This window comes from Prosopis cineraria, unplaced genomic scaffold (assembly GCF_029017545.1).
Source record: "Prosopis cineraria cultivar Desert tree isolate PC_DT_omini unplaced genomic scaffold, ASM2901754v1 PC3, whole genome shotgun sequence".
Lineage (NCBI taxonomy): Eukaryota > Viridiplantae > Streptophyta > Magnoliopsida > Fabales > Fabaceae > Prosopis > Prosopis cineraria.
The window spans coordinates 14,201,313-14,223,887 of NW_026555334.1; the positions used below are offsets into that span (position 1 = coordinate 14,201,313).

The 22,575-nt window shown below is 34.2% G+C and overlaps 2 protein-coding genes across 2 annotated transcripts; one reads left to right on the top strand and one right to left on the bottom strand.

Annotated features, from left to right (window-relative positions):
* Window positions 1-6,938: 6,938 nt before the first annotated feature.
* On the top strand, window positions 6,939-15,022 carry LOC129305024 (leucine-rich repeat receptor protein kinase HPCA1-like). The gene is given in 22 exon segments (XM_054944923.1): window positions 6,939-7,407; window positions 7,723-7,822; window positions 8,583-8,703; window positions 8,787-8,857; window positions 9,239-9,313; window positions 9,474-9,545; window positions 9,730-9,891; window positions 10,000-10,074; window positions 10,252-10,323; window positions 10,423-10,494; window positions 10,605-10,632; window positions 10,634-10,674; window positions 10,882-10,956; window positions 11,120-11,191; window positions 11,333-11,470; window positions 11,600-11,808; window positions 11,946-12,083; window positions 12,177-12,323; window positions 12,416-12,552; window positions 12,932-13,151; window positions 13,839-14,074; window positions 14,353-15,022. Coding segments are annotated over 20 exon segments (2,544 nt in total). The 5' UTR covers window positions 6,939-7,407; window positions 7,723-7,822; window positions 8,583-8,676; the 3' UTR covers window positions 14,830-15,022.
* A 6,453-nt stretch (window positions 15,023-21,475) lies between these two features.
* LOC129305412 (ubiquitin-like-specific protease 1A) lies at window positions 21,476-22,575 on the bottom strand. The gene is made up of 5 exons (XM_054945447.1): window positions 22,491-22,575; window positions 22,100-22,417; window positions 21,907-22,010; window positions 21,728-21,818; window positions 21,476-21,643 (listed from the first exon to the last, which is right to left on the bottom strand). The coding sequence occupies exons 1-5, from the start codon at window positions 22,557-22,559 to the stop codon at window positions 21,476-21,478; spliced, it is 750 nt and encodes a 249-aa protein (XP_054801422.1). The 5' UTR covers window positions 22,560-22,575.

Here is a 22,575-nt window from a genome sequence, read left to right on the forward strand (position 1 = left end):
TAATAAGAATGCAAGTATTACCAAAAAACATGTATTATGTTATGTTTTTTCATATCGGACAATTTATATGTTATTCCCAAGCATCTGAGGTAAGCTTGTTTTGTTGAAAAGTCTCTGCTATTAAACAACCCTGCATCTTGTCAATAGTGGATAAATGTGTTGTCAATACACCTTGTCTAGTTGTCAATATACTGTGTGTGGTGGAGGTTGAATTGTAAGATGGCAAGTTTTTCTGGAGAATATATATTATGTTTTTTTCATATAGGGGGTAGTTTCAAAATGATGATCAAAGAAGTATGCAATATATTAGGGGGAGTGTTAGAACAAGAACAATAAAGGAAGGGATAACATATGAAGAGTTGACAAGAATGATATCATCAATTATAGGGAATGAAAGTAATATAATCTAGTTAAAATTCACAGTTAATGTTGATATAAGCACACTTGTAGATCTAGTTGATGATGATGGAGTAGAACATCTGATCAAGTATAACCAACAAAGTGGACATGTGTATGTAGTTGCAAATGGGAATGACACCATAGAAGCATCAATAGATTGCCCATTAGAGAACCAACATGTGTAAGTTGTGTAAATTTTTTTGTTAATGCAAATATGTTGAAAAGTACAATTCTGATATTGTCATTGAATGCAAGATTGATAATTTATTGAGAGTTTCAACTCTTTCTCTCTACCAAGTATCTATCTTGAGATTGAAGACTCAAAATTGACATGCGCTGTACAAATAGTACCTACACCAATACCTGAAATGAGTTCTATGAAATGGAAGGATTTGTTAGTAGGTAAAGGGTAGTTTTTTTTTCCTAATGTTGATGCCTTTAGACAAGCATTATACAAGTATAGCATCTCCCACAAGTTTTTATACAAGTTTAAGAAGAATAACAAAGAGAAGATCATTGCATATTGCAAGGTGGAGGGCTGTGAATGGAACATTATAGCATATTCAATAGGGAAAGATAATGATATTTTAATGATATTCAATAAGAAAATTTTAGCACAGCATTTACAAAAATCAATAGAGGTAAGAGGCGTATCTCAAGTAACATGAAAGATAATGCGTTGAAATTGCTTGATGCAATTGCTTATGCAAGACATGAGGCTGAATTTAATGTTGCAATTGGGAATCTAAGAATGTCTTATCCACAGTTAGCACAATGGGTTGAAACCTAAGGAGATGTAGATTAATGGGCTCAATGCAAGTTTGGATATAAATAATGGGATAATATCACAACTAATCTTACAGCATCCTTTAATGCTTGGATTGTGAAAGAGAGAAAACACAATGTTGATGTCTTGATACATAAATATAGAGAGAAATTGGCAAAGAAGATGGTCGCTAGTAAAGCGGCTATGGGAAATTGGAAATACAGTGTCGAGCCTAACATTGAGGTAAAAGTTATGGAGCAAGTTGTGAGAGTTGAAAATTTACACGCACAAATTTATGGAGAAAATTTAATCTCTATGCAAACTATATCACTTAGTGGACTAATACGCTTGAATGTTGATCTTGCAACACGTACATGCTCTTGTTTAGCATGGCAAATGAATGGAATACCTTGTGCACATGCTTATGCAAAAATTAAGCTACTTCATGGCAATGTGTACAATTTTGTGGATGAATGTTACAAGTTTACTGCTCAAGAAAAGATATATGCCAGCAGCGTGAAGTCGATAGCCACACATGACTGTCCACATCCAGAAGCATTGACCGTGATAAATTTGTTAACCCAAACCTTCTTAGAGCCACCAATGACTAGAAGGCCTCCTGATAGGCCAAAGAGTAAAAAAGAGAATCTTAATTCCAAAGAAAAAGGTTTATCATTGTGAAAGATGCCATGAGATTGGTTATACCTTCAAGACTTGCAAGAATCCTAATTCATGCTAGAAAATGTTACAAACAAGTGTATTTTTTTGTTTATATATCTAGAATTTGTTTTTGTTTACTTTTTAGTTTATTATACATAATGTATTAGTACTTGTCAATAGCAAATGCATAAATTGAAAATAAAGTGATACCTTTTAGTTAATGACTAATGGCAAGTAGTGAACAGGTTCTTGCACCTGGTTGATTTTTAAAGGGACTAACAGCACCAAGTGCGTCATCACTTGTCAATGGAGAATTAACACCTTGTCAATATAGTTATATCCACTTGTCAATAGGCAATGGAAGTAGTCAACAGATTCTTACACCTAGTTGATTTTCGAAGGGACTAATAGCACTAAGTGCGTCAGCACTTGTCAATGGAGAATTAATACCTTATCAATATAGTTATATCTACTTGTCAATAGGCAAAGGAAGTAGTCAACAGGTTCTTGCACCTGGTTGATTTTTGAAGAGACTAACAGCACCAAGTGCATCAGGACATGTCAATGGAGAATAAGTAGTGTGTCAATATAATTACAACTACTTGTCAATCGCTAAAGTCAAGTAGTCAACATTGACATCCCCAGTAATCTGCTTACCCTCACTAAATAAACCCATCAAGTCATTTACATCCTTGGGCTTCATTTGCTTGATTTTCTCCCTTATGCATATTTCACGAGTTAGGGGGTCAAAGGCATGCATCAACTCTCCACAAATATCTCTTTGAATTTTTTTACAAGACACATTAAGAAGCCTATGGAATCCTAGCTTCTCAACCCTTTTCTGTAATTTCTCATCTTTCTTAATATACTTTGCTACTTCACCAAATTAGCTAGGAGAGCAGCGCATATGAAATGGTACGGTATATCTCTTCACTGTTGTGTTTGCTTTATCTTCCATCTTCCTTTATCTGGAAAACAAATAGAAAAGTTCAATTAGATATGTTGAAAAGAGATATATGCATACTAATCATTACTAAGTTCCAACTTAAAGATTTCTACACTGGCATTGTTTATTAATAAGAAAAAAACACAAGTCACAAAGGCATGACGGTTCACTAGTCAATGGAGCATACTGTTGTTGTCAATGGAGTTTATGGTTGTAGTCATTGAAGTAATTAGTTGTCATTCATGGAATAAATGATTTTGGTTAATACAGCATATGGTTGTTGTCAACAAAGAAAGCAGTTGTCATCAATGAAAAAATTCGTACATATTTAAAATTACATATTTTTAAGCAGAATTGGAAGTTAAACATACTAGAATAAAAATATAAAACGCAAGAGGAGTAGTTGAAAGTTGAAACATGCAAATACGTCCCTTAAGTAATTATAAAAATCTCATGTATAGCTACACTTTTGCAACATATCAGAAATATACTTGATCATTTATCGTCCCTGAAGATGGAAACTTTAAGCAGTAATTTCAGAAACTACTCACATAACCTTAGTCATTATACAGCTAATCATTATCTCCTTTCCTCTTTCTATTTACAAATAATTATACCAGTATCCTTAAGCAAGTTAATAGTAGATCTTTAGGTTGCATGTATATCCAGTAATCTACTAACTCTAGGTCTGTCTAAATGACATTTATACAAAAAGTTCAATGTGAGGTGTATGTATATCCAGTCAAGGCAACACTTCTAATTTTAATAACTGCTTGTCATGCCTAAGTGAGAGTGACAGTAACACAAACCTCTTCAAACTATGAAAATACAATAATCTTCAACCAAATTTAATTCAACGGATGCTAGCCAATAATATGAAGGATGAGAAAGTTCAACACGTATTGAAAATGGCTTGTCAGACCATTTCAAAGTTAGAGTGGGGAAAAATCAGAATTCAAGTGGTGACGGTTTGGCAAGTAGACTCCCATTTGGCTCATCCTTTAATGGAGTAGGAAGTCAAGGATTATGTGACTCTATGACAAAAATTTCCCTCTAATTGTGATGGCGGAGAGGGTTTGGCAAGGAGATAACAGAGAAGCCTCTGTAATGTGAAGATTGGGACGTTTTAACTTAATGTGGAGATTACTTCACACATGTGAAAAATTAGGTGACAAGAAAACTGACATACGAGCAAAAAAACAGAGACGGAAAATTACAGTGATGTGTGAAAACAGAGATGCGAAAAATTAAAGTCACAACCGAGATACCAGCAAAAAACAAAAGAACAAAGAAAGGAATAATGGGAGAAGAAAACACAGAATCAATGGCAGTTGAACCTGTGGTGGCGAGACGGTGGGAGAGGACGGCAAAGACAATCCGATAATGGCGATTAGGGCAAATATGAGTCACTGAAGAAGGAGTGAGCTACTCTCGTTCTTTACTCCTTCAAGTTTTTCACTCTCTGACGGCGCGACAGTCTTCTCTGATGGAATGCGATTGCGAGAATAGTGGTTGGCGGTTAGCTCTGGAGCATGGCAGAATGAGGAAGAGAGAGCTGTTTTCAGTTTCGTAGGTTACTGGGAAGCAGACTGATTTTTTCATATTTCAAATAGAGGGCAAATGGATAATTTTACTTTCAGACTTATTCACTCTTAGGTCCCTAGGGACCTGACAACTATTTCTTAAATTTATGAGACCTCAACGTATTTTAATTGCTTCTATGAAACTTTAGAATGATTTTCCCTGGATAAAATAATAATTTGTCCTTTTTAATGTCAATATTCCAACGTTGCAATTAGAGAAAATCTTGTAGGAAAGAAAGAACTGTATTGACTTTATTGCAGTGCTGAGTTTAAATTCAGTTTTTAAAATGCAATGTTATATGTTAATTTTCGTCACATACTCCCTCATAATCTTGCTGTTACATATTAATTTCAACTCAACAATCAGGTGGTTTTTGAGAGAATTTCAATTAAGGGATATGAATATGACTTAATTACTAGTGAGTCCCAAAAAAAAAATCTAAAACTTTAATTTAGTTCAGAAAAATTAAAGTAAAAATAATTTCAATGGTAAAAAAATCAAATTACCCTTCATTTGTTAGGTAGAATTATTAATTATTAATTTTCTTACTTTATTTGTTAATTTATTAATAAAAGTTATAAATTATATCTATTGTCAGACAAGCAATAACATCAACTGTTAATTTATTAATTTACTATCATCAGTTATAAATTATAATACTTGTCATTAATTTACAACATTGTAATTCACAACTAATATTAGTAAATTAATAAGTAAAGTTAATAATTTAATAATTGATATTATTCTTTGTGATTGAACAACTGATGTTGAATATTATATAATTATTAATATGTAAATTCATATAATTTACAAATTATATTAGTAAGTTAACAGATGCACTAAAAAAATTAACTAATGATTTTACATAATAAGGATGATTTAGTATTTTTACCATTAAAATTATTTTCACTTTAATTTTTTTGGACTGAATTAAAATTTTAAATTTTTTAAAACTCATTAGTAATTCAGTCCTATTCATAATCCTCAATTGAAATTCTCCCTATTTTTCCTGATTAAAAGCATGCACTAGTTACCAACCGAACTAGCTTGTCCTTCAAAAACGGTACTCATCAATATAAAGTACTATTTACAGACTATGAATAATTATTTGTTTTAATCTATACATTGCACAAAGATATATTCTCTTAAAAAATATAAAATATTTTTAATTAAATTTTATTTTTAATAAAGTAATTACTTACTTTTAAACTAATTTTATCTTTTTATATTTACTCCTATTAAATTAAATATCTACAAAATAAATATAAAATTATTCATTAATAGGGACACTTTAAAAAAAAAAAAATAATTACATATCAAAAAATTAAAAATATTTTACATTTTTTAATATTTAACTTCTTAAAATTTTTTTTATATTTTTAAATGAAGGGAGTATTTAATTTGAATTTATACATTGAGTTTGGTCTAATTCAAATAAAATCAGTTTTATCCATGTTCGGTGTAATCGTTATTAGCATTTGTCAATCATATTACGAGGTTTTGGGATACTTCTGGATGCTCATCAATGTGGACCCATTTTGTGGGATGAGCATCAATTTAAATTGCCGAAATCAAATTTAAACAGTTCAGAATCATATTATTTTTATATTTTTCATAAATTGTTATTGCAATAGGTGCATAATTTAAAATGAAAATAATTTTATAATAGCTATTTTGACAAAAAAATAATTTTTCACATAATAAATCACAGGCTAAAAATTAAAAAAATTACACCTAAGTTTCACATATAAAAATTTATAATTAAAAGATCCTATAAAATTTATAAAATACTTTTAAATTTTAAATGCTGCATATTTATAACTTGATGAAGAATATTGATAATTAGATAATAGATATTTATAATTTATAAAAAAATAATAATTTATAATAATAAATTGTAAACGTCTGTTATTCAATTATAAATCTTCTTTATTAAATTGTAAATCTAAAAGGTTTAAAATGTAAGAGTATTTTATAAATTTTATAAGATTTTTTATAATAAATTCTCTTTTATGGGAGTAATTTCTCCTTTAAAATTTTCTGCATCGTTAAAATCAATTTCAAATAGTCTAATCTCAGTATCTTACTACAATAATAAGCACTGAAACTCAACTCAGTTTTGGGCATGGATGAGTCGTAATATTTACATATTGTTATTTAATAGAATTCTTGGCATCATTATCTTAACTACATTTTAATTATAAAATTAGAAGCCGAGATAATCTTGATGCAATATGAAGTTGAATTTTTTAATTTCCTCGTGAAATGAGAACTTGTATCTTGGGAGCAATATGCTTCTGGCTTACTCTTCAGGTTCAGCCATGAAAATCAAAGAGACTGCTAGTTAATCGTGACTTGTTCTAATTTCTAGAATTAGACGCAGAATGAGAAGAAGAGGAAGCTATTTCACTTTCGACAATTTTTTATTTCTTCATTTTTGTCTTCTACGAAACTATGATACTATATGCCTCCGGCACTCCAGCTCCGGCTGGCTGCCACCTCAACGCGTTTATTTACAAAGAACACAGGCTGATCCAAGCCTGTCCCAACTACGAGGCAGGTTCCTGAGTATTTTGAAATCTTTTAAGTGACCATTTTTTGTCTGTACTATGTAATGTTCGATGCATGGTTTTGCATAGGAGAATTTAGACAATATTTTATGCATATTAGAAAATTCATGGTTCATCCTGGCTCTAACCTGTTAACGGAGAAATAAAAGTGACTCAATTCTTGGCAATATATTCAGCTGATTAGATTATTTTAATCGCCTTGGACGGCAAACAAAGTGGCCAAATGTCTCATTGTATATGATGATTTAGTTCTGTTTTTTTTCACCTCAACAAAATTGAAAGAACGAGTCAGCTTGCGATTTTGCTCTTACAATGTGGTTGTATTATCTTTCCTTCTTGTTTTAGAAATGGTTCATATCCAACCTCTAGCAATTTTATTTATCAACAGTCAAATGTCTTGTTCAAGCTTTCTTGATTTTTGAGCTATGCTTTAAGAATGAAGGACCGGAGATGAAATGGCAGTTGAAGATATCCTTTCTTAGGTGATTGTTTGCCCATTATATGCATGTTAACTTAGAGCTTTCTTCTTTTGTAAATATGAGAAGGATTCAGTCAGAAGTCTTTATACTTCCCATGTTCTGGGCTACAATTATGTATACATACTAGAGACCGGAATTGGCCTACTAATGCCGCTGACGTAATCAAAAGTACTAGTAAGCCATCCTGAGCAAGTGTCTATTGCGAATTCAATTTGGTTGTGACAACAAAGGCTCTGTCTCCCACGTAATTAGATGGTGCTCATTTTATCTTTTTCCGCTATTCCATGGTATTAACTTTAAACTGAAAGTTTTGAACAGATTGAGGATCTTTGAGAAATGGAACAAGCATTTAAATTGTTTCTGCTACTGCTTCTATACCAATCTCTGCTTGTATCAGCACAGAGCTCCTACCAGGACTGTAAGTTCTTGGGATATTTTCAACTGCTTTACACTTTCTTTGGCGTTTGAACTATATTTTTCACAACTATTTCCTGTCTCTTTTCACACTTATGCAAAAGAGCAAGGCCATTTCCTCATTAGTTTTATGGATGACATGTTGGTGCTCTCAGGGTGAGAACGACATGACTAATGTTTGTTAGTCTATTTTGGGCAACATTTCAGGGAAGTTGTATCTTGGGGTTTTTATTTTTAGGGAAAAGAAACTACAAGTAGCTAAAATTTGTTTATGTTTCTGTTGTCTTCATTTCCAAATAAGGAGTGCGGAAATCTATGTTTATGCATTCAACTCATGAAAGTTCTCGCACTGGAAATTTCTACCATCAATATCCTCAGACAAAATTTAATTTGCTTATGACGTTCGTAGAATTTTCTTCATGTTGAGTGACATGATCTAGACTCAGCCTGTTTGATTGGCTACGATATTAACTGCTTATACTTTGCAAAAGCTCAATTATTGATTTGAACTTGCATGTTTAAGCGAATAAAAAAGGCTTAGGAAAAAATGACAAGAATAATCTCTTGTAATAGGACTTCCTTTTATTATTCATTTGTTTTTGACGTGATCTTGAAAGCTTTATTCTGTGGAATTCATTGCACTGAGGGGTCTAAAGATAAATGCAAACTTTCAGAAGATGTATTTGTTCATTTGGTATTAAGAAGATTTACTTGAGAATTTAGCATTTGTTAACAATATTGTTATGTATGCTGCACCATTGCAGTTATTTCCCTGCAATCTCTCACAGCATCTTGGCAGAACAAACCACCAAGCTGGGTGGGCTCGGATCCTTGTGGCAGTGGTTGGGAAGGAATTCAATGCACCAATTCAAGAGTGACCTCAATGTCAGTGCATGGATTCTTTGGCTCCTTCAATATAATTTTTATTTTTTATTTATTTCTGCTTCTGTCTTGACTGCTTTATTCAGAATATTAGCAAGCATGAATTTGGAGGCAAGCTGTCTTCAGATATCCAGTTTTTATCTGAGTTAGAGACTTTGTGAGTTTACTACTTGATCTTTTTCTGCTCTTATAATGACTTAAAATCAGCTAATTTGATTAAATACTTGAACTACCTTTTGTCTGTTTATCCTTTTTTTTTTTTTTAACACTGGAATGCTTAAGTGCCAGAAAGTTCTGAACTTGAGTTTGGGTATTTCTGATTTGTATGCACATTTTGTGGCACTTGTTACACACACTGCCAAATTTTTATCCGAATTTATAGAATGCAATGTTCTAAATTACATTTCATTTGCACTCAATACTGAATTCATAGATAAATTTTGAATGCAACACTCATTAGTAGTTGCAACATGTTTTTTATCTATGAATACTTTTTTATCTATGAAAAGAATTGAATGAAAAAATTTGTTAATAATAGGGATCTCTCTAACAACAAGGGCCTGACAGGAACAATTCCGAAAGAGATTGGAAATATGAAAAAATTAAAAGCCCTGTAAGGAAGTCAATTAGTACCCAACAGTAAATAACTGTAATACTCTGGATCTTCTGTTAGTTCCTGATCATTAATTTTTTTTCCCCTCATTTTCACCTTTTCTTTTCCCTTGCAAAATTTTGTCCTAAACTTATCCATTGCATTTCTCACTGTTTTCCAGTATATTGGTTGGATGTAATTTCTTTGGCAGTATTCCAGATTCAATCGGATCTTTGCAGCAGCTGAATTTTCTGTAAGGATTTCATCTTTAACAATTCTTTTGTTATATCTGAGAATGTCTACACAAATAAGAACTGTCTCAGATCCCAAGTCATATTTATTGTACCAAAATAAGATGTTTCACAATGTTTCTGCTCTGGGCTATCACCATATTGATAAATTCTGAATGACCTATCATCTTATTGCTTTCCGTGCAGAGCTCTGAACTCTAATCAGTTCAGTGGAAACATTCCACCTACCATAGGCAATCTATCCAATATTAATTGGCTAGACCTTTCTGATAACCAGCTTGAAGGACCTATCCCTGTCTCTGAAAAAGGAGTGCTTGGACTTGACAAGCTGCTTAAGGCACAGCACTTGTATGTCAACTCTAATCCTCAATTTGGGCTGATAGTCTCTTGTATTGCCATGAATGGATAGTTTCTGGTTCAGCGCAAGGATCTAAAGATTATGTCCACTTTTTGCAGTCACATGGGAAACAATAGGCTCTCGGGTGGAATTCCAGCTGAACTTTTTAGTCCAAATATGAGTCTCGTCCATGTGTAAGATCTACTAGACCTTTACAGTACCTTCTTTTCTCCCCACGGAATCTCTCACTAAATAAACAGCTTGAAAATCCCCATGTTATAATGTTTTATATTTTCAATTTTTCCTCATAAGGTGAGACCAGCAGACATGTTGACCTGACTGTCCATCCTCTCCTATATTCTTTTGGCCAGGCTTTTCGACAGCAATCAACTAAGTGGCAGTATTCCTGGTACCCTTGGGCTGGTGAACTCTTTGGAGGCGGTGTAAGTATCTTATCACAAGTGAAGTCATCAGTTCACATATTTACTGTTCCTGAAATCCTTTGGAGTTTTACTGTGATTAATATTTTCCCTTTTCAACAGCCGTTTTGATAGGAACCAATTAAGTGGGAGAGTGCCTTCAAACATCAGCAATCTCAAAAATCTTGGTGATCTGTAAGAGGACAAAATAAACATGCCAATTTCAACTTGAGGACTATCTGTAAGCTACTCTTTGTATTTAATGATCATTTGACTGAGGGGAAGCATTGACTTTATATTTTCAGGTATTTATCAAATAATAGGTTGAATGGTTTCTCTGCCAGATCTTACTGGAATGAATCTTCTAGCCTATGTGTAAGTAGTAAAGCAGTAATATGTGTTAGCTCCTTTGAAAGTTGGGGATTAAGTAAAATTTGTTTCATTGAGAAGTAATTGTCACGTATTTTTCCCTCCATCTTGTTCAGAAGTCCTCCTTGAAAGTCAAGGATATGTGTATACATATATGCTTGAATATCTGTTCAGTGCTTTTTCATTTTCATGTTTTCTTAAAATTTTCTGCAGGGATCTGAGTAACAATAGTTTCAGTTCTTCTGTTATTCCTTCATGGGCTTCAAGTCTGCCGTCTTTGACAACATTGTATGCTATCTGTATCTCTATCTCCCCGATTCCTCCAATGCTTTTCATCCTTTCCCTTTATCTCTTTTCTTTGAGCATATTTGTTTGTATCTGAGCATGGGTTTGTTTCAAGACACGAGATTGTTTCAAGTATTATATATTGATATAGTTTAGTGTTTGTCAGAAAATTGGAGAACATCAGCCTTCAAGGGGAGATTCCTGTCTCCTTATTCAACCAATCCAGTCTAGAGTCTGTGTGAGTACTACTATCTCATTAAATAAGATATGGAGGCACATAATGACAACAACATGCGCATATTTATCCAATTAATTCTTGGATTTATGTATTGACTACTGATGATGGTTATAAGATGATTATGTTGAATTGTGGGAACAGGGTATTGAGGGGCAACCATCTCAATGGCACCTTAGATATTGGCAATGCCAACAGCAACCGCTTGAAACTCATTGATTTGGAGCATAATTCAATTACTGACTTCACGCAGAAAAACATGAACTATAAAGTTTCAGTAGTGTAAGTTTCATCTCACGTATTCTTTTTTAATTGTAACTTCTGATTTCATGTTAACTTCACCCCAGCTTAGACTCAAACTGCTGTTTTATGGTTTCTCTCCTTTGAGGCAGTTATCTAACAATTTTGCAGACTAGTTAGCAACCGGATTTGCCTTGAAAACGGAGCTTCTGCTAAAATCTACTGCCAAGAACCCCAATCCAATTCCGTATATTCAACACCACCAGATAATTGCGCACCTCTTCCTTGCAGTTCTGGTCAGATTTCTAGTCCTAGCTGCAAATGTTCATATCCCTACACTGGAACTCTATACGCCAGAGCTCTTAGTTTCTCAGACTTCGGTAATGCAAGTTATTTTAAGGAACTCGAGCTGTCTCTGATGACTGCTTTTCAATCACAAAATCTTCTGTGGATTCTGTTTCTCTAAGTAATCCATTCAGGAATCCATCTACTGATTATTTTGAATTGTCCCTGAAAGTATTCCCGTCTTCAAGTGATCGTTTCAATAGAACTGGAGTTTCAAGTATTGCTTTCGTGATTAGTAGCCAGCTTCTTAAGTTGCCAAAATTTTTCCTTCCTTACTTCTTTATTGGTGACGACTACGGGTACTTTGCAGGTAAATTTATGTCTCGGCATGAACTGAAAATTCTAAGCTCTATAATGCTTGTTCTTCTCTCTCACTATCCTTCTCATGTTTCATGTCATTTAGGAGATAAGTCAAAGTCATCACATACAAGGGTTATAGTTGGTGCAGTTGTCGCAGTTGTGGTCTTTTTGGTACTAGCACTCATTGCGGGGATATATGCTATACGCCAAAAGAAAAGAGCAAAAGGAGCTGCCGAACTAAACCCTTTTGGTAAGATATGTTTGATACACTTTTGGCTAAAATTTGTCCCTTTTAAAGAAATTTTCTAGCAGCCTTATTAATCAAATGCCATGCTAATTCAGTAAACTGGGAACTGAACAAGAACACTGGCAAGGCTCCTCAGTTAAAAGGAGCACGATGGTTTTCTTTAGAAGAGCTAAAGAAATACTCCAACAACTTCTCAGAAGACAACACCGTTGGATCTGGAGGCTATGGAAAGGTTTATAATAGTAACATCTCATGGCTATCTTTTTCCTTTTATAATTTTGGTAGACCAGAATCCCTTAAAATCTTTTTTTAAATGAAAAAAAAGCTTCCATATATCTTCTGTTTGGTTGTTTGCTTTTGGCAATCGAGCAGTGCCTGGAAAAGCTCGGCATCTCACTCTCAGTCACCAAATCATGCCTTGAGATCCATGCTTAGTTAAGAAAATATGTTTTTAAGTTTTCAGATGATTGCACAAATCTCAAGATGATCGGACAACCGGAGGCTTGAGCTCTCTTATGGCACCGGCTTTAGTAACATTGCTCTATTTTCCAATTCTATCTTTTTGTTTAATGTTGTTCCGCAATAGCTAATAAATCCTCATTATTAATAAGGTTTACCGAGCTGTTCTGCCCACTGGAGAATTTGTTGCCATCAAACGGGCCGCAAAAGAATCCATGCAGGGTGCTGTAGAGTTTAAAACTGAGATTGAACTTCTATCAAGGGTCCATCATAAGAATCTTGTTGGTCTTGTCGGTTTCTGTTTTGACAAAGGTGAACAAATGCTGGTGTATGAGTATATTCCAAATGGCACTTTAATGGATAGTCTCTCAGGTACCCTCAAATTCCAACCCCCTCTCCTTATGAATGATATCATATTGTCTCATAGAGGTGAATTTAGAAAGAAACGGGGCAGAACAATGACAAAAGCTTGTTCAAGATGTACATCCCCCTTTTGATCATTGCCAAATAGACTGCCAATCTGCCCATTGGCTTTGTAAATTACCATGTAGTTCCAACATATATATGGTCCATCTTTCAGTTGTCGATTCTTTAGATCATATACTTGATATTTGTTTACCAATTCTGAATTCCCACAATAAAATGGACATGTAAATACCCTTATTTTTGCACACTACATAAATTTGGAGATGAACTTGATATTATTAAAAGTGCCCTTACTTGCTTGTCTTATTTATTTAAAAGCTTAAAATTAGTGTTTTGCACACATATACTAAGTTTCTGGTAAAGATGTCAAGATTGGTAGCAAATCCCTATATATTCCTACATGGTATTGATTTGAGAAAGGAACGAAGTGTTTTAATGCAACTCACATGCATTTGTCAGAAAATATGTAAATGGTTGATAATCCCCACATAAAATCTCTTTGGAACTCTGATATTCATCTGCCTGAATGTATGAGAATTAGTTTGAAGTCTAATATATCAAAAATTGTCAGAAAACAATTCTTTAGGCTGGGAAATACATTTCTTAACATTTTATTTGACTCGGTCCATATAGGAAAGTCTGGGATCAGAATGGATTGGATGAGGAGGCTTAAAGTAGCCCTGGGTGCAGCCAGGGGTCTGGCCTATCTTCATGAACTTGCCAACCCACCCATCATACACAGGGACATAAAATCAAGCAATATTCTACTTGATGAGCACCTTAATGCGAAAGTTGCAGATTTTGGACTCTCCAAGCTTCTTGTTGACAGTGAAAGGGGCCATGTCACTACTCAAGTCAAAGGGACAATGGTTAGTGAATGCTTTAAACACCATCTAGTTTATGAATCAGTGTCCATCTTTGTTCATTGAGAACTATAGGTGATCTCTATGAAGTCCTTGTCTAGTTGTCTGGCTCCCCTTTTACATTTGTAGCGAGAACTGTGAATAGTATGTCTTAGGTTCAAAGTTTCATTTTAACCATAAAGAAAACTGAAGGAAACTTTCATTCTGAAATATATAATAGAATTTCAAATGAATGCAGACTTTGCAAAGAAATATCTGACGAAAATCTCCCCCCCCCCTTGTAGGGTTACTTGGATCCTGAGTATTACATGACCCAACAGTTAACTGAAAAAAGTGATGTATATAGCTTTGGAGTGCTGATGCTGGAATTGGTGACGGCAAGAAGGCCAATAGAGAAAGGGAAGTACATTGTGAGAGAGGTGCAGAAGGTGATGGACACGTCAAAAGAACTATTCAACCTACATTCCATCATAGATCCATCCATCAGCAAAGCTACAACTCCACATGGTTTGGAGAGGTTTGTGGAAGTGGCAATGAGGTGTGTCAAAGAATATGCAGCAGAGAGGCCATCAATGGCTGAGGTGGTAAAAGAAGTCGAGAATATAATGGAGCTTGCTGGTCTGAACCCCACTTCTGAATCAGATCCAACTACAGAAGAAATTGATGTGGACGCAAGTGGGGGCAATTTACGCCATCCTTATAGCCATGAAGGTTTTAGCTATAGTGGAATCTTTCCTTCAACAAAGGTAGAGCCTCAGTGATACTTCGCTTTGTTTTCTTTTGCCATTCTTTTTAATTATGGTGCTATCCTTGCGTACTGCTGTGTGAATATAAGGGCTACTCAGACTCTCCTTGCCGCAAATGGTTTTCCCGTTTGTTGTGTTATGAATGGCACATATTTTGTGAGTCAAGGTTTTTCTTTTTTGGATAATGTGGATCAAGTTATTTTCAGTTCATAGTTTGTCAATAAATGTGTGTGTGTGTGTGTGTGACGTGTCAAGTACACACTGAGATGCAATTTTTTGAATTTCTTGTCCCACACTCCCACTATTTTTTTTTTTTGGCCAGTCAGTCCCACTAATTGAAGCAAACATTCTATGGTTTGCCTGATTATTTGCAACTTGACAAAAAATAATTTGTGGGGTATCAGTTAGTGTTTAATGTTTATACCTGCCATTTGTTGCAGACTAATTATCTTGTAGTAACTTTTATATCTAAACTTTAACGAAAATAATATATTGTGATTAAAATTTTTGTTTTAAAAGATTATTTTATTTATATCTTAAATATTTGAGCAGTGTTTTGACTTCTGAGACTACATATTGACAAGATTAAGAGGATAGTGTTAAATGAAAAATATCAAATTAATTTTTTGGTGAAAATATTCAATTAACATTTTAATCTTCATGGTCCTCAGTCGACACGAATGTTTGACGTCAATCACATTCGAGGACCGAAGACACCTAATAACTCAAAATTACGCGTGATGTGCACATCTCATCATTCATCAATTCAAAAAACCTGACAATATTAAAACTATTTGAAACTTTTCAAACAATAATAAATCAAAATAATGAACTTATGTAGTATATATAAACTTAATTGAATAGGCTTCTAGGAAAGTGAAACTTTGCCCATGTTCACCTTAGAAGCAATTAACATCTAATATTTATTTAACGCTGTGAATTTCGATAAGATTTATCACTCATTTGATGAATTTCCAATTATTTCACTACATCAAAACAGTAGCAATATGTTTAATATGATGGAAAGAATTGGATGAGAATTGAAATGAGAACGAGTTGTCTCATTTAGTATGTTTTAATTAATTAGGAATGGGAATACCATTTCAAAAGAATAGAAATGTAATAAAAAAAATGAAATAACGTGGCAATTGACTAATTTCTCTCTCCACTCAATATACTTTTGTTTTAATAGATAAACAAAGAGTATATTGGACTTTTTATATCTCATTCCATAGTGATAGTGTACACTCTTTTAGTCTTATTTATAAATTATTTTACTAATTTTATCAACACTAATACAACAAAAGTATAAAATAAAAGTAAATAAAATTTCAAACATAACTCCCAAGTAAAAAAGCAAAAAATAAATGAAAAAATGATAATTAAGTCCTCAAAAGATCAATTTTATACCAGTTAAGTCCCAACAAATTCTAAAAGGCCAATCAAGTCCCATGTTATTTTTCTCCAATCAGAATAACGAAAGAAATGACGAAAATGCCCCTATGAGTAAATATAACATGTACACTCATCATCTCCAACATTTCCCTCCTGATTTGTTTCTTTCCCGCCATTAATGAGAGGTGCATGTAAGAGGTGGAGCTGTACGTTGAAGAGTACCCATTCCTGAAACAGAGTTATGCTTGGAAGAGGTGGAGTTGTCTTAATTATTGACTCAAGAAAGCTTAAGGTTTTGTGCTGGTGCGTGTAGACAGGTATTTTTTTTTTTGCAAATCCTTTCATCTGAACAAAAAGGTTTACTCCATGAAGGTCTAATTTCTTGCAAAATGGCTTTCGTAAGGAAAAAGATGGAATGGTTTTCTGCAACTGAACATGAAAGAATTTTTTTTATTTGACGTTATAAAATATTTGGCATGAAGATTCGACATTTTGCAACTGAAAGTGTAAGAAATTATCATCGAGTGTCCATATTTTAAGATGGAACGCTGTCACTGTTTGACTGATGCAAAAATCACTTATGTCAAAAGTAACTTGTTTCTAAGTGATATATTATTACATTTTATTTTGTTTCTTGTAGGTTGATATTATTGGGTACGATGGAAAGTAGTTGTGTAAAGAAATTTTTTGTTATTTTCATTTTGGTGGAGATATTGTAAAAGATATGCATGGGACAATGTGTTATGATGGGGGGAGTTGTAATGGAAGAATGATTAGAGAAGGAATGTCTCTTGAAGGACTTGTTAGATTGATTTCATCATGCTTAAATTGTGATTTAAATGGAATAGAGTTGAAGTACAAAGTAAAATTTGATTGCAATGCTCTTTTAGACCTTAAAGATGATGAAGGGATAAATCAATTAATGAAATTGAATGATAATTTTGCTCATGTGTACATAATTGGAAGATACAGCAAAGTACAGAGGCAACAAGAGATTCAATTGATGGGTAAGTTTTTTTAATAGTTGCATAATTAATATTATGCTAATATAAATATGGATGGTAGTAATAAACATGATTTGAATGAAAATGCAGAGTAGGATGTTCAGCTGAGAATTCACATGCTACACAAGATCTTGAAGTTCTACCATGTGCAATACAAAGTATCCCAACACCAATGCCTGAGCTAAATGCAATAAAGTGGAAGGATTTGCTAGTAGGACCTGGGCAGATTTTTGCGAGTGCTGATGATTGTAGACAAGCAATCTACAAGTATAGTATTGCACACAGGTTTGAATATAAATTTGTGAAGAACAACACAAATAAAATAATTTCAGTTTGCAAGGCAAAAGGATGTCAATGGAAGATAACAGCATATTCATTAAGGAAGTCTATGCCCTTACTTCGTGTAACAACTTTCAAGAATGAGCACTTACATTCTGCCCAAGAAGACCTTGAAGTTTCTTACAGTACAAGGTGCACACTGACTTCGTCTATAATTGATGACATAGTAAGGTCTAATGTGGAAAAAAGACCCAATGAAATCAAAGCTGACATATATAGAGACTATGGCATAAGTCTAACTTATCGTCAAGCTTTAAGAGCGAAAGAGAGGGCATTGGTGGAAATAAATGGGCTTCCTGACCAATCATATATGCTTGTTCCTTGGTTGTGTAATAGACTAATGGAGACTGATGCTGACACTGTAGCAAAATGGGTGGCTTCTGAGAACAATAGATTTGAACGTTTATTTATTGCATATGGTTGTTCCATTAAAGGATTCTTGCTTGGGGCTAGGCCTATTTTATATGTGGATGGATGTTTCCTCAGTGGTCCTTATCAAGGCACCTTACTGGCAGCTTCAACATACGATGCCGATAATGAGTTATTTCCATTAGCTTTTGCAATAGTTGGGAGTGAAACTCATGATGATTGGACTTGGTTTCTTAAAATATTAAAGATATCCTTGGTTCGCTACAGGTAACTATTGTTTCTGATAGAAATAATGCTATTATTGGTGCTGTTAGAGCCATATTTGATGGTGATAGACATGCATTTTCTATCGACATGTTAAGGAGAATTTTAGCTCTGAGTTTAATAAAGTTTGTAGGGGAATGGGAAGGAACAGCAAAGAAGAGGCACTAAAGTTGCTTGAACAGCAAAGAAGAGGCACTAAAGTTGCTTGATTACATTGCCTATGCAAGGCATGAGCACGAATTTCATATAGCCATGGGAAATTTGAGGATGTTCTCTCCACAATTAGCAAGATGGGTTGAAAATCAAGGCGATGTTGATCGGTGGGCACTATCGTTGTTCCCATTTTGAAGATGGGATAAGATAACAACCAACTTGGCCGAATCATTCAATGCATGGATTCTTGAAGAGAGGAGGCATAATATATGTGTTCTTATAAATGAGCATAGAGACAAGTTGAGCAAGAAATTTTTTGCAAGTAAGGCAGCCATGAGTAAGTGGAAAAGCATAGTTGGTCCCAATGTTGAAGCAAAGTTGAAGGAAAATATTTTGAGGGCAGAAGTTATGATAGTTCAGCTGCATGGCTCACATATTGCATTGGTTCGGACACCGTGTGGAGATGTATGTGTGAATCTGATACTAAGGGAATGCACATGCAAAGTTTGGCAAATGTCTGGCATTCCTTGCCCACATGCTTGTGCAGCCATTAAAGAAGTGCATGGTAATGTGTATAGCTATGTCGAGGAATGTTATCTTCGTAGCTCACAAGAGAAAATATACAGTGGCATTATGCATCCTGTTGAGACCCATGACATGCCAAAGCCAAATGCGTTGACAGTGTCTCAGCTCATGAACCAAACCTTTTTGCTGCCTCCTAGAACATCTCGACCAGCTGGCAGACCTCGTCATGTGAGGATCGAGTCTCAACATCAACAAAAGAAGGTTTATCATTGTTCTCGCTGCCATGAAGCAGGTCATACGAGGAAGAGGTGTAGAAATCCAAATCCAAGTTGATGTTATTGTAAATGGGTTACCACATGAACTTGGATTTGGGTGACATAAACATAATGGTTGTTTTAGGGGTTTTTTTTGGCATATAGCAGCCCTTGTTTTGTAAATCCAAGTTGATGTTTCTATAACATGAGACTAGATCAACTTGGATTTGGTTGACATGTATAGGTTTATGTAGATATATATTGGTAGTATTAGGGGTTTTTTTGGTACATAGCAACCCTTCGTTTGTAAATCCAAGTTCATGTCTTTATGTATGTGGACAGCTGATATGTGCAGATGCATTAGATGAATTAATACATGTTTCTTACATGAACAGTTCATATCTTCTAGTTCGACGATCCAAGATTTCATGTACGAGTTGCCAATTTTTCGTAAGGAATTTGCAAAATTTGGTATCTAAATTGCAAAATACTTCACGAATTCAATAGTTCTTTGATCCAAAATTTCGAGTAGTAGTTGCAAATTGTTTCTAAGGACATTGCAAAATTTGGATTCTCACTAGCAAATTACTGGAGCTTTGTCCTAAAGGATTTAACTCTCCAACGAATTTAATAGTTCTTCGTTCTAAAATGTAGAGTACCAGTTGCAAATTGTTTCTAAGGGCATTGCAAAATTTGGTTTCTCACTTGCAAATTACTGAAGCTTTGTCCTAAAGGATTTAACTCTTCAACGAATTTAATAGTTCTTCGATCCAAAATTTGGAGTACGAGTTGCAAATTGTTTCTAAGGACATTGCAAACTTTGGTTTCTCACTTGCAAATTACTGGAGCTTTGTCCTAAAGGAGTTAACTCTTCAACGAATTTAATAGTTCTTCGATCCAAAATTTAGAGTACCAGTTGCAAATTGTTTCTAAGAATTGCAAAATTTGGTTTCTCACTTGCAAATTACTGGAGCTTTGTCCTAAAGGAGTTAACTCTTCAACGAATTTAATAGTTCTTCGATCCAAAATTTGGAGTACCAGTTGCAAATTGTTTCTAAGGGCATTGCAAAATTTGGTTTCTCACTTGCAAATTACTGGAGCTTTGTCCTAAAGGAGTTAACTCTTCAACGAATTTAATAGTTCTTCGATCCAAAATTTGGAGTACCAGTTGCAAATTGTTTCTAAGGGCATTGCAAAATTTGGTTTCTCACTTGCAAATTACTGGAGCTTTGTCCTAAAGGAGTTAACTCTTCAACGAATTTAATAGTTCTTCGATCCAAAATTTGGAGTACCAGTTGCAAATTGTTTCTAAGGGAATTGCAAAATTTGGTTTCTCACTTGCAAATTACTGGAGCTTTGTCCTAAAGGATTTAACTCTTCAACGAATTTAATAGTTCTTCGATCCAAAATTTGGAGTACCAGTTGCAAATTGTTTCTAAGGGCATTGCAAAATTTGGTTTCTCACTTGCAAATTACTGGAGCTTTGTCCTAAAGGATTTAACTCTTCAACGAATTTAATAGTTCTTCGATCCAAAATTTGGAGTACCAGTTGCAAATTGTTTCTAAGGACATTGCAAAATTTGGTTTCTCACTTGCAAATTACTGGAGCTTTGTCCTAAAGGATTTAACTCTTCAACGAATTTAATAGTTCTTCGATTCAAAATTTGGAGTACCAGTTGCAAATTATTTCTAAGGGTATTGCAAAATTTGATTTCTCACTTGCAAATTACTGGAGCTTTGTCCTAAAATAATTACTTTGTTGAGAATTCATTACTTACCCCACCCAAAATTTTGACACACAGTTGCGACATTGGCTATATATAATTGATTTGGTTGCTTGTTCAGCTTGCTTGATAGTCACACCGAGTGTTTTATTTAGAAAATTGCATGATTCATTTGTTACATTGAATTGGATCACCATATGATTAAAGTAATATAAATAGCAGCCCGGCTGTATCAATTGGCAGGAAATACATGTTATTTTAATTTGTTGAAAATAATAAGTATTAATTAGTACCTGTGATATAAAATCCAAATGGAGGTGTTGGCAATCTTGTTTACACAAAATCATAATTCAGTTAGGTAAAATGCATGTATGTGACCAAATTTTGATCAAATAACATGTTTTGGATACAAAATTAATCAAGCATATCCCACAAAGGCCAGCCTAATTTTGCAGCCAAAAATTCTATTCTTATACGCCCTGCAATATATTGGTAAAAATATTCTTATAAGCCCTAAAATTTGGATACAGCTTCAAATTCAATTGAGCATGTCCTCACTTGTACAAATTACATAGTCAACCTTCAGCTAAAACACGTGAGGGAAAAAATTGTAGAAGAGGCAATTTCTACAAAATCAGAATGGTGAAAACATGTCACAGACTAAAAATTCATCTACACTCCTTTCCTGCCCTCTTTGGTCGATTAGCTGCTGAGACAGAGGCAAATACTTATTTCTTACTTCATTTCTCGTGTGATTTACCAGCCACCACACCACATCCACCCTAAACTGTCTCAGTTGTTCCTAAAAAAACATAAAGAAAGTTTAAGTTTCACATTGATAATTGGAAGAAAAAAATTAGAAAGATTATGGATCACATATACATACGTTTGAAAAGTCCTCCATGGTCAGTCCTCCTTTTCTTCTTCTACCATCCCATTCTGTACAGTACTTTATGACATATACCCCACAATCATCTCTACAAATATGAGCAATTAAGGTAAGGCAAATTGTCTACTAGAAATGAATACATTAAAAGGTACTTGTTTTCATAGATAGTTACTTACACATTACTCTGTTTGGGAAGTTCTTCAAATATCATCTCCATCTGAAAATCCTCTCCATATTTCTCCGGGTCACATGCTTGTAACAACTCAATTATGCTAGTTCTCTACAAATAGTTCCAGAGTTAGATAACCATTCCCATGTAAAAATTTAAGTCACCTAAAGTAGTTATGCAAAAGCACTAATAAAGCATACCATAAATCCGGCCATCATCTTCTTCTCTTTAAATAACTTCCCAGCCAATGAATCAAGGATGAAAAATTTGTCATTTTTCAAATCAGCACAATAACAAAACCAGTGATTGAACACAAGCATGGGCAAGAAGAGGTAATCACAATTTCCAAGGTTATATCCAAGTTGATCGGGCATGAGCATCTTTGCATCCTCAAAGACAGACCATCTTAACTTTTTATCCCTTAGGGTGGCCATAAATTCTGAATCAAATATGTACCTCCGTACCTTCCCTTCACGAAGTTGCTCACCAACCATCACTTTTGCGACCATGCTCATGACCTACAAGGATCACATCCAACACTCAATGTGCTATCCAATTAAGCAACTAATGAATTAAAACTATTAGACATACCGCTGTACTTATCCATTTTTTAGGACCAAGACTTTGGCATTCGACCCTAGTTAAGTAGTAATCGTACATCTCAACGACACACCTA

Coding starts and splice junctions, on each gene's coding strand:
- LOC129305412 (XM_054945447.1), bottom strand. CDS start 22,559: ATGTACGATTACTACTTAACTAGGGTCGAATGCCAAAGTCTTGGTCCT. Junction 22,418..22,490: donor AAAAATGGATAAGTACAGCG/GTATGTCTAATA, acceptor TGATCCTTGTAG/GTCATGAGCATGGTCGCAAA. Junction 21,644..21,727: donor CCATGGAGGACTTTTCAAAC/GTATGTATATGT, acceptor ATGTTTTTTTAG/GAACAACTGAGACAGTTTAG.